The 13,218-nt window shown below is 39.3% G+C and overlaps 1 protein-coding gene across 1 annotated transcript in view; it reads right to left on the bottom strand.

Annotated features, from left to right (window-relative positions):
• Positions 1-13,218, bottom strand: part of DCDC1 (doublecortin domain containing 1) — a 574,603-nt gene that overhangs the window by 462,915 nt on the left and 98,470 nt on the right. The window contains 1 exon segment of the mRNA XM_061610560.1: positions 8,414-8,580. Coding sequence (XP_061466544.1) covers positions 8,414-8,580 — 167 coding nt within the window.

The raw sequence follows: 13,218 nt of genomic DNA, 5'->3' as shown, positions 1-13,218 counted from the left end.
TGGAATGCTGTGTCCTCTCTAACCAGCTGAAGACTCTGCATGATTGTTTTCTTACAAATAATACCTGTGGGTGTTGAAGCTGTTCAGGGAATCTATCAAGCACACACTTTCACATTGCCGCTTTAACAATATAAAATTTATTCTAAATTCAAAAGAGTCGGAGGCAATAATGCCTGTAGGTGGTTGAGTAATTTAAAGGAAATATGTCAAGTCTTACTTTCACAGTCTTTAAATGGAAGAATTCTGTAATTACTTTCAAGGCTCTCAAATGTAATAGTTTCTTTTCAATATAATCAAAAGGTTTAAAATTTATTTTGGTGGCTTTTCAAAAGAGTTAAATTAAAACCAATGAAAGTGATTATCTTTTATCTTAACTGATACTTCCAAAGAATTTAGTTTAGTTTCATAATAAAAGCAGTCTGTTAACATTACATTTCTTTAACAGTCACATTTTCAAAAACAGAAACTGGGTTAAAATTGTAAAGGCTATTCTTTTCATGTATGCATTCAATAATATACACTTGTAACTCAAATTCCAATGGTACTGGGTTTTAATATTTTACTCTTGAAAATCATGTAAACTTTGTAGACCTTGCTTAAACAAAGCTCTATTCCATCCCTTAAAAAATCAATTAAATTACATCCACATACAATTTAAAGGGTGAACTATATTTTATCTAATTTTTAACATGCTTTGCTATCTAAAATATATATTGTCAGTCTCTTTACACATTTCTCCTGGTTACTTTAAATATTGGTCCTGAAAGCACTACACTGGCTACCAGAGAGCTATCAAGCCCAATTCAAGGTGTTATGTTAGTACTAGTGTACAAACCCTTAAATGGCTTAGAACCCAAGCATGTGAAAGAGGACCTTTCCTAGTACCAGGACCAGTGCCAGTTATGACTGGGCCCCAGGGCACCAGCCCGCCCAGGCCTGCAGTGAAGTTCACCCCAACACCCCTCCTGATACAGGTGGTACGGGACTTGTATATACCTCTGGTGTCAATGAGCACACCCCATGTGTGCACCTGCCATTACCCAAGATGGCGGTGGGGGTGCCAACCTTTAGGGATGCCCTCACTGCCATCTTGACTGATGGCAGGCATGCACACACATCATGCAGGGCACGCACAATGACATGCTAATGTGACAGATAGGTAAGACAGCTAGGCCTGAGAGCTCTGTATGACCCAACACTGCCACGGATTGTGGAGTGAGTTCTACACTCCCATTCCAAAGAGGGAACCCTGATGGCCCCTTTGGGCTGCAGGAGCTGTTGGCCAGGGCCCAAACTGGCTGGATGTTGGCACCAGACCTGCCTAGTACAAACCAAACTGGGTTTTAAGATCCTCAGGGAAAGCCCTGCTAGTAATGCCCTCAGTGAATATGGCTGAGGGGCCACCACATGAAGTATGGCCTTCTCAGTAGTGGCATATCAGCCCTAGAACTAGTCACTTGGGCTCTCATGGAGGCAGGGCAGGGCATAAGAAAATAAAAACAAACAGACAGACAAAATCATTATCATCACAGGAACTACTCCCTTTCAAAAACATCCAGGAAGGGATGCAGTGTACCCACATTTCAGAGCTAGGGAATCACATGAAATTGAGAACTTGGGGAGCAGGGCAGAGAGAATGACATGAAATCCAAACCTGAGGTATTACAGAGTTTCTTGCCTCTCCCGCAATTGTGAAAAGCATCTATTGGTGCAATGATCCAACTTTTCTTCCCTTCTTAATTGGTGATGAAATACAGAATGTTCAAGGAGTCCAAAATCTTTACAGCCAGGTCCTCTCACACCACAATCTCTCCACAAGAAGCACCTTGCATTTGAGATGGGCCACACCCACTAGGTGAAGTTAGCCAAACAAAGCATAGGAGCAGGGTTTCTGTGGCCCTAAGCCATGTCAAGATTCAGAGGCCCCATACCATAAAAACAAAGAGAAAAAAAGAGGTCGGAAAGTGATGAGGAGGGGATTAGCAGAAATGATGCCTGGTGTGGAACCAGACTTTAGAATGTGTTGGTAGGCTGTCTCCTATTGTCTCCTGTTGAGATCTGAGGTGAGGTTGGGCAACCTGTGGATGATGCAAGTAGTCCAGCAACCCTGTTTCACACTTTTAAATATATTTAAATAATAGAAGTGATCTCCAGTGTTGTACCAGCAACATGAATTCCCTTTCCTCTCTGCAGGCCACCATGCCCCCAATCTGCTCCAAAGGGTCACCCTCTGGAGATTTTGAGAGTGCAGGGAGGAGAAGAAGGGAGGCCCGGTTTGTGTGAGCAGAAGTCTGCTGCACAAGCAGATTATTATAGTTTCAAATTACCCTATAGGTTTATTTCTGTTTCCTTAGGCACATAGGAAGCTGTTTTATATCAAGTCATATCATTGGTGCATCTAGCTCAGCATTGTCTACACTGACTGGCAGCAATTCTCTAGGATTTTAGACAGAAATCTTTCTCAGCCTTACCTGGAGATGTCAGAGAAAAATAAAATAAAATTTGGACATAATCTGAACCATCTCTGTCAAGCTTCTAGTACTGTTTTTCACCTCACAATTGTTAAAACTATTGCTTAATGGCTAAATAAAATAATTATATTTACATTTTCATCACAGCATGTGACAGTGAAAATACCTTCATACTGAAACTAATTTAAAGGCCATTGAAAGGGGAATGGGAAAACATGTACCACACATTATTCAAAGAAAGGATGCCTTATTTTCCCATGGCCTAGACAATTTTCTGATAAAGCAAAGAATTATTCCATATATTTGTGCATCATTGACAAAAAACCCCGAGTTTTCACGATCAAAGCTTATATTATCATTGAAGCTTTTCCTCTTAGAATAATTGTCTATGCATAAACTCTAGATGGCAACATTGCACTTGCTGTGTTCTTAAGACAAACTATTACAGCCAGTCCCCACACATAGTCTTTATCAACATTTTATGTGCCACAGATCTATAGCTTCTTATTATAAGTGTAATGAAGCAGAAGTTATTGAAGCATTTTATTGATTGCTCAGATCACAAGTTTACTGTCATACTGAATTGGCACCTTAGTCGCTGAAGCAAACTGCTGACACCTTTTTTAAAAAGTGACAACTACATCTATTTCATGACCAGAAATCCATTTTCATCTCTATCAAGACAAGAATGCAATTTTCACTTCATTTAACTGATGTTAGGCCTGCTCAAGGCATGACACGTTGGAAAAGACACAAGTTTAAGGTTCTTAAAATACTTCTAGTAACTAGAATGCAGCTTGGTTGCATGAAAACGTATAAGCACAGCTCAAATTTAAAAAGCAACTTAAACATCACTTATCAAAACCTACAATGAAAGTGAGTGTATTTTTAAGTACAAATTGATGAAACACAATTTTAATGCTATTTTAATATGAACCTATGTTGCTATATTACAGGTTTAGTAGAAAGTCTGGCAGTTAAACAAAAATGTTTCTTTTAATAGTAAATTATTTTATGAAGCTGCCTCCTTTCATACTAGGCTACTCCACAAAGATGCAAAGATTGTTGTTCTTGCCACTGTATTTATACTGTGTACAGAAAAATCATAGTACGCACCAGCACTTCAACACTGTGCTTGTCTAAATCTTGGTACTGACCATTTTTTTCCTGAGAAGGTTGAAAATATTAGTCAAAACAATGAAGTTTAGAATCTGTAATAAACTGCAAAATGTATTTCACTTGAATCTTTTTGCTAGATAACATTACCTTTATCTGCTTTCTAAGTTTATTTTCAAAAAATAATTTACCACACAGAACTTTGTACAACTCCATCATCAATATAAAGTTTTGTAAAATATAAAGTTTTGTAAAACGCTCTATGTGAGATATGTTAAAAGACTTCAACATAGCACTTATTATGCAAAATATTTCAATACTTAAAGTCTATAATTAATTATAATGTACTAATAACATGATATATCATCATCATCAAAACCTGATATCAAGGTTGAATTGAACCACTGAGAGATTAAAATAAACAAAGGGAGTTATGTGGAGCATTTGCTATTCATGTCTAACAAAAATGATCAGAGGGAAGTATTTAAGTGCAGCAACTGTAAATCAAAGAGCTAAAAAATGCCAAATAAAGTCTACTTTTTCTTGACACAAACAAGCAAATCTTGTTTTTTTAAAATAAAAAAACTACCTTTTGAACTCAAGATAGGACTGTTTATCAAATTATATAACAGGTATAGGTGGATGCTGAGAAAAATAAAACTGTTTACAGAATTAAAAATGGAAAAATTATTTGTATGAAATTAAAATATTGGCATGATGTTTGTTTTACTGCTTTGTTTATAATGAATAGGATCTGAGACTATACAAAAGCCTCCCACTACTGGTAACAGAAAAATTGCCGAGATTAAGAAAAATATGCTTGCCCATTTCATGTTTTAAAAATCTTTGGCATATTAGACATTCTTTTAAACATAATGTTATATACTACTGAACACAACTTTTTCTCTGATTTATCTATTAAAGAACATTTTTTTCTTAAGCCTTGGCCTATACCTAAAATACAAAATTCAATAATATATAAGTAAGTGTTATAATAATTTTAGTTTTCTTAATATGATGGAAGTGAACTTTAGAACAGCTTTGAAAAAGTTTGAAGAGTTCTATGGGTTGGAGATACTACCTCTTTCTTTTTCTCAGAACAAGTATTAGTTTTAGTTTGATATGGAAAACTGTAGCTATTTTTATTTTTATAGAATGAGAGATACAAAATGGCTATGGTAATATCTTTTATTGGATCCCCCACTTACCCTTTGTGTCACCTTACCCATGTTTTGTGCCTCATTGATCTTAGTGACAGACAGAACTAATTATTTACTATTATGTAAGCCTAAAGGACAAACATGGTTAAGAATCATTAATATCATTTAAAAAGGTATTCCAGTCTTCTCTTTGGCCTCTGTTTAGCTGTGTTAGGATTGTGAATGACAGCTTCCCTGCTTGAAGCACAGGGAACGCACAGCCTTCCTCATTCACTGATCATACTATGGCCTTTTCACACGTTCCTTCCACTGTAGTGTTTGTCCCCAAACACTGGGGCTCAGCACAATGACATTCCTGTTCAACACCCCCACCAACAGCACAACTACATATCAAGAATGCTAATGAGACAAGACAGCCCCTTCACTAGAAGTGTTAACTGCACTTCATGCTTGCATGTTTATGCTATTTCCACTTACTAATGAATTTTTAATATTCCTGGCATAGCTTTGAACAATTTCATCATGCAGAAATCTTGGCTTGAAGAAAATGCATTTAAATAACTTAGTGTCAAAGCAAGGCTATTAGCTATCTTATAATATTTGTGGTTACATATAGAAAACAAAGTGTGATCTTTTAGATCTAAATTAGATGCGCAAATCAAGAAAACGATAGCTTTAAACACACATTCATTTTAACACTACAAGACACCACCATGTGAAAATCTAAAATTCTCAGGAGTGTTCACAGATTTTAAGGGGAATGTTCAGTTACATAGCTCAATTAAATTGTCACAGAACATTGTTATTTCAAGGTATGATTTCTAAGAATATAAAATATAACTATGATAATAGTATTTTTATTCATTTTTATTTTTAAATAAATCTGTTGTCTTCAAGGGGTCATAAGAATCCTTCCCAACAAGTATCATCTTTCCTCAATATACCCTATAAATTTTCAGTAAAAGGCAAGTAAAGATTATTCATACTCTTTATGACATGGACTCAAGGGCAGAAAATGGTTCCTTTGTGAACTGAATATTTTCAGATCCTTGCACGCAAAAGGGCAAGATGCAACAAGCTGCTAGCATACACCCTACTGCTGGCAGGTAAACCAGACCTCTAGGGAAAGCAATATGTTGTGACTGCACTTTGTACATGTTAATTTAGACTGATGAAAATTAGAGTGAACTTTTAAAAAACCTACTCCTGGATAGGTTTTGTCTATATGCAAAATAGAACAAAATTAAGTGGAAGGTATTAATTCAACATTCTAATGCTTGATTTTATTTGAGTTTTAAATTTAAAAGGATAACATTGGAAGATAACAGAAAACAAAGGCTGGGTACAGCTACAGTCAAGGTACACCTTGATCTGAGCACACACAGCACATCACGCTGCACATCAAAAAAGAGGGCCTCTCAAATCTATTTAACAGCCAAAGCAGTACTCACTAAAGCCTTTTGACCTAATGTGCTAGTTTATCAAAGCTGAGGAAAACATACAGTTTAAGTATGGATGAGGTACCCATGACACATACTAGTGCAGCCACATTCTTGTTTGGGTGGATTAACTAGTCTGAACCATCACAATCCTGGCAAGAACAGAAGGGTACTGCGTGGTATGCCAGGTCTGGTTCCTTCTGCTGATGCATTAAAGAACAGTTAGGTTGCTGCTGTACATTGGGGCATATCTATGGATTGTACACATGGGCACTAGTTAATTTTAACAATGGCCTGTGATCCAAACAGTCCAGTAAAAGAGCACAAAGCACTTGCAAGTCTGATTCTCCGTTCAAACTGGACCCCTTTGCACACGCTGAATGTTACTGCAAAGGGTCCTCTGACCTTGAAGAGTAAATAGTTTTTCCAAGGTGGAAGTGAATGCAACCCTGGGCTCCTGCTGGGAGGAAGGGTGGGATATAAATGTAATAAATAAATAGAAGAGAAACCTGGGGGGGGGAATAGTGCATGTAAACTATTGGACACTGTTCTATGGGCCACAGCCAGTGTTTTTTCTTAACTATGTATTATGGAGAAGAAAAAACAGAAATGATATTTTAGAACATGGTTAATGAAAAGAAAGTGATTAGAAGATTCCTGTTTTAAAATGTTAAGTAATTTTAAAAGAGCAAATGAATATGGACTTCACTGCTATTTATTCTTACTGTACTGTTATAATTGTAACTTAGAACTAGTGATGGCCACAGTAAATGTTACACTTCTCAACCCAGGTGTAACTTCTCTAATTTATAGTTGCCAATTTTACCTTTTTTACTTCTAAACATTGAAATAAGTATAAAATTGTCTCTCTGCTTTTCAAAAACCAAAACAGTCTCAGAATGAAACTCAGACCTTCACTATTACTAGTTTATTATTCTTAAAACCCAAAGTATTAAGAGTAGCAGATGCCATCTGTTTTATATTAATTTGGTGCACAATTATAATTATTGTAAAGCTTAATTACATTTCACAGATATTTGTCATTACAGAGAATATTGCCTTTATTAGATCATTTCTACTCTATGTTTTGCAACAAACTTGCCTTACAAATGAAGTAAAAACTGTAAAAATAAGGATTGTGTGTGTGGGTTTTTCAGTGTTAAAATGGGTCAAACATCTGCTGAAACAAGGCTCCTTTTTAGCTACTTTGCTTGATTCCTCATTACTTGTTGTAGATCTCCATTAGCTCAGAACTAAACAATTTATTTCAAAGTAAATGCTCGTTTCTCTTTATGAATCTGACAGCAGGAGGTGCTGTATAAACAGCATGACTGTCATCCATTTCCTCCTCCCTTCACCCCGTGGAGACTGAGAGCATGATGCATTCAGTCTTGTAGTATGTGACCTAAGATCTCTTGTAAATCTCAATTTAAGATGTAATATCCATTTTTGATCTGACAATGTTTTCTGTCCAACATTTCAAGCACTTTCTAATTACAAAATGGTTGCTTAAAAAAGAATTAAGCAAACTACACTAAAGCTAACAGTTCTGAAAAGGCATACACATTCTATTTCAATACAGGTCAGTTACACCCATATACATTCAAACATATGTTCAAACTGTTAAAAAGAATACTGGCATGCAATGCAAACAAAATACAAACTAACTACATTTGATAGCCTTCATCTATAAAAACAGACACAAATTCTCTGTACTGTGTATAGAATGAAAATGTGTTTCACATGCCTAATAAATTTCTCGTGTCCAACTTGCAAATCATTGATGGGTGCTCCTCAAAGTAAAAAGCAAAAGGAAATGATTCTTTGTTCATGTATACATTATTTTAAGATATCTTAACTATAATTCGGGTCTACCTATTCCAATATTGGGGGGGAATGAAATTAATTCTGAAAAACTACATATGCTTTACTATTAGTGACCCTATCCTGAATGGCTAATTTCCACTGAAGAAGTGTAACTGCTATGCACAGTGTGCAGCACAAAAAGATTAGACATATAACACACTGAAAGATATACACAATTAGCTTCACTATTGTTGGCTTTGAAACTATAGGAGAAACATTTCATCTACCTATTGAGTACAAGAGCTCATGTAATACATGTCATGCTTCCTTATGACACAATGCCAATCACAGCCTTACCACAACTAGTACATTTAATAATGAACAAGAAAAAGCAGCTGTTTAAAGACGTGGGATAACTCACCTGATCACAGTAGTTTTTTGCAGACTTTAATCGCTGGTGCAAGGCCAACAGTACTCCTTGGATATACATCTTCGCTCCAGAGGGGCTGAAACCTTCTCCTTTAGAGACCCAAACAGGTCCCCGCAAAGGTGTGATGGAATTTTGCAGGCATTTGTCAAGCAGAGGAACTATGAGGGAAGGAAAAGGGGAAAAAAGGAGACATTCTTTTGACCCAGCTGAAGCACACTATCTGAAATGCATCCCCAGATCCACAACTCTTAACATCTATTATTTATATCTGACCTGGGTTAAGTCTTAGAAAAACAGATCCTGCATTTCGAGTGGCCACCATGAAGGGTGTATTTATATCAAGACTCCCCCATATAAGACTCATAAGCCTTGTGAGCACACCTGAACAGTTTTGAAGTGTGTCTAACTAGCTGCACAGAGTGTCATGGTGTGCACTGATTGCCTTATCTTCTCATTTATCACAGATGAGTTGGAACCACCCTTGCTGAAATCTACTGGCATTGTCCTGATAAAATTGCAAGCTCCATGATGTTTCAGAGCATAGCTTCCTGTCAATGAGTGTATATGTTTATACATCAAACATTTTATGCAGCTGATAATTATTAAAATATAGATAACAGTTGTATAAAGAAATGTTATCATAATCTGCTTTTTTATTCTTTGCGTTCAAAACAAGTAAGTTCCCAAACAAATATATCTGGGGAAGAGAGCATGCATGTTTCATGTAAGGTATTGCGTGACAGCCTATATTTTATCTTCTGTCATCATTTCCAACCAGAAGTTTGGAAAACAGACATATCTTTGTAAATGGCAGACACATGTATTTACACTAGTAAACTGCCAAAATGCCTCTTAATACTGCTTGTGTTAACTTCATAGTGCTGTACAATCTCATATGCATTATTATTAGGAAATCCTCAAGCCAAAATTTGTTTATTTTCTCTTTTGCTCCATGTCATAACAGATACTAGCAGATAATTAATTCAAGACTATAAAGAAAGTTAATTGCACTTTATTGACCTATGTGCTCATAAATTAGGAGTGGATGGACTGCTCTTATTCTAATAAAAACTATTTTCCAAGAAACAAGTCAAATGAAGGATCAGTGTGCAGCAACACCACAAGTGTGCTGCCACCTAAAGGGCCTTTTTGTAAATCCAGTTTGCGTAGTACAAATGTTTGTGTGTGTGTGTTATGTGCATTCAAGTCGATCATGACTTATGGCGACCCTATGAACCAGAGACTTCCAATAGCATCTGTTGTAAACCACCCTGTTCAGTTCTTGTAAGTTCAGGTCTGTGGCTTCCTTTATGGTCAATTCATCTCTTGTTTGGTCTTCCTCTTTTTTCCCTTCCTTCTGTTTTTCCCAGCATTATTGTCTTTTCTAGTGAATCATGTCTTCTCATTATATGTCCAAAGTATGATAAGATAACCTCTGTTTTATCTTTTTAGCTTCTAGTGATAGTTCTGGTTTAATTTGTTCTGACAACCAATTGTTTGCCTTTTTCGCAGTCTATGGTATCCACAAAACTCCTGTCCAACACCACATTTCAAATGAGTTGATTCTTCTCTTATCCACTTTTTTCACTGTCCAACTTTCACATTCATACATATAGATAGGGAATACCATGGTCTGAATGATCTTGACTTTGGCGTTCAGTGATATATCTTTGCATTGGAGGATCTTTTCTAGTTCTGTCATCGCTGCCCTCCCTAGTCCTAGCCTTCTTCTGATTTCTTGACTATTGTCTCCATTTTGGTTAATGACTGTGTCAATGTATTTATAACCCTTGACAAGTTCAATGTCCTTATTGTCAACTTTAAAGTTACGCAAATCTTCTGTTGTCATTACTTTAGTCTTCTTGGTGTTCAGCTGTAGTCCTGCTTTTGTACTTTCCTCTTTAACGTTCATCAGCATTCGATTCAGATCATTATTAGTTTCTGCTAGTAGTATGGTATTGTCTGCATATCTTAAATTATCTACATTTCTCCTTCCTCTTTTCACACGTCCTTCATTTTGATCCAAACCCGGCTTCCCGTATATGTTCTGCATATAGATTAAACAAGTAGGGTGATGAAATACACCCCTGTCTCACACCCTTTCCGATTGGGAACCAATCCATTTCTCCATATTCTCCATATTACAGTAGCCTCTTGTTCAGAGTATAGGTTGTGCATCAGGACTATTAGATGATGTGGCACCCCCATTTATTTGAAGCATTCCATAGTTTTTTGTGATCTACACAATCAAAGCTTTTCAGTAATCTATAAAGCACAGGGTGATTTTCTTCTGAAATTCCTTGGTCTGTTCCATTATCCAACGTATGTTTGCAATATGATCTCTGGTACCTCTTCCCTTTCTAAATCCAGCTTGGACATCTGGCATTTTATTTATTTATTTATTTCATTAAACTTATAGACCGCCCCATAGCCGAAGCTCTCTGGGCGGTTCACAAGAACAAGAACAACATTAGAAATACATAAGCATATACAATATAAAAACACAATTTAAAAATACAAAATATTAAGAATTAAAACACTTCCAGTATATACAACATGATTAAAATAATTAAAATGCCTGGGCGAAGAGGAAAGTTTTAACCTGGCGCTGAAACGATAGTAACGTTGGCGCCAGGCGTATCTCCTCTGGGAGGGTGTTCCACAATTCAGGGGCCACCACTGAAAAAACCCTTTTTCGTGTTGCCGCCCTCCGAGCTTCCCTATGAGTAGGCACTCGGAGGAGGGTCTTCGATGTTGAGCGTAGTGTACGGGCAGTTTCATATCGGGGGAGGCGTTCCAACAGGTATCGTGGTCCTGTGCCGTATAAGGCTTTGTAGGTTAAAACCAGCACTTTGAACCGGGCCCGGAAACATATAGGCAGCCAATGCAAGCGGGCCAGAATAGGTGTTATATGGTCGGACCATCTGGTCCCCGTTAACAATCTGGCCGCTGCATTCTGCACAAGCTGCAGTTTCCGAACCGTCTTCAAAGGCAGCCCCACGTACAGCGCATTGCAGTAATCTAATTTCAAGGTTACCAGCGCATGAACTACTGAAGCGAGGCTCTCTCTGTCCAGATAGGGACGTAGCTGGGCCACCAGCCGAAGTTGGTAAAAAGCACCCCATGCCACCAAGGCTATCTGAGCCTCCAGCGACAGGGATGGATCTAAAAGAACTCCCAAGCTATGAATCTGAGCATTCAGGGGGAGTGCAACCCCATCCAGAACAGGTCGAACATCCACCATCTGGTCAGGAGAACCACCCACCAGCAGCATCTCAGTCTTGTCTGGATTAAGCCTCAGTTTGTTAGCTCTCATCCAGTCCATTGTCGCAGCCAGACATCGATTCAGCATGTCGACAGACTCACCTGAAAAAGATGAAAAGGAGAAATAGAGTTGCGTGTCATCAGCATACTGATGGCAACGTACTCCAAAACTCCTGATGACCGCACCCAGTGGCTTCATATAGATATTAAAAAGCATGGGGGACAGAACTGACCACTGCGGAACCCCATATTGGAGGTCCCAGGGTGCCGAGCAATGTTCCCCAAGCACTACCCTCTGGAGACAGCCCGCCAAGTAGGAGCAGAACCACTGCCACGCAGTACTGCCCACTCCCAAATCAGTGAGTCGTCCCAGAAGGATACCATGGTCGATGGTATCAAAAGCCGCTGAGAGATCAAGGGGAATCAGCAGGGTCACACTCCCCGTCTGTCTCCCGACAAAGGTCATCGTACAGGGCGACCAAGGTTGTCTCCATGCCAAAACCGGGCCTAAAGCCCGACTGAAATGGATCCAGATAATCGGTTTCATCCAAGAGTGTCTGGAGCTGGTTGGCAACCACTCGTTCCAGGACCTTGCCCAGGAATGGGACATTAGCTACCGGCCTATAGTTGTTAAAGTTTTCCGGGTCCAGGGACGGTTTCTTCAGGAGTGGTCTTACTGTCGCCTCTTTCAAGAGGCCAGGGACCACTCCCTCCCGCAAAGAAGCGTTAATCACCGCCCTGGCCCAGCCGGCTGTTCCAGTCCTGCTAGCTTTTATTAGCCAAGAAGGGCAAGGATCCAACCTAGAAGTGGTCGCACGCACCAGTCCAAGCACCTTGTCAACGTCCTCAAGCTGTACCAACAGCTCCATACAGTAGGGCCCCACTTTACAGCGTTCCACTAATACAGCGGTTGTCAATTGCAGAAAAGCCCCGCTCTTACAGCGCTTGTTCCTCTTTTACAGTGGATTTTGCTCGTCGCGTGCCATTTTTGCATCATTTTCGCGCAACGCGCACCATTATCTTCAATATGTTCCGCTTTACACTGGTTTTTGCTTTACAGTGGGGGTCCGGAACGTAACCCGCTGTATGAGTGGGGCCCTACTGTATATGGTAAGAGCCTTTGTTGTAAAACCTTGAACATTACTTTACTTGCATGGCATATTAAGGCAATAGCAGTGGCGTACCAAGGGGGCAGGGGGCTGGCCCACCCCAGGTGCAGTCAATAAGGGGGTGCAAGATGGAGTGTTCATTATGAAGCTGGACGTGCAGCTATGGAGGCCGAGCTGGGTGGTGGTGGCCTGGGCCAAGCTGTGTGCATCATGACGGGCGCCTCATGGGGCTTGCTGGCATACCTGCTGGCCCCACAGCTGGCACCTGGCTTGGCCCTGCTGCTGGTGGCGCACTCAGCCGGTGCCCTGGGTGAGCTGAAGGGTGAGCTGCATGCCGCCTGCCCAGCACTGCGCGTGCAGGACCTGCCTGCCGACCTGGCCTCGGACGAGGGGCTGCAGTGTGTGTTCTAGGCCAGGCGGGCG

This window comes from Rhineura floridana, chromosome 2 (genome assembly GCF_030035675.1).
Source record: "Rhineura floridana isolate rRhiFlo1 chromosome 2, rRhiFlo1.hap2, whole genome shotgun sequence".
NCBI classification, from domain to species: domain Eukaryota; kingdom Metazoa; phylum Chordata; class Lepidosauria; order Squamata; family Rhineuridae; genus Rhineura; species Rhineura floridana.
The sequence above is the reverse complement of the archived record's forward strand: the minus strand, read 5'-3'. Positions and strand labels throughout refer to the sequence as shown.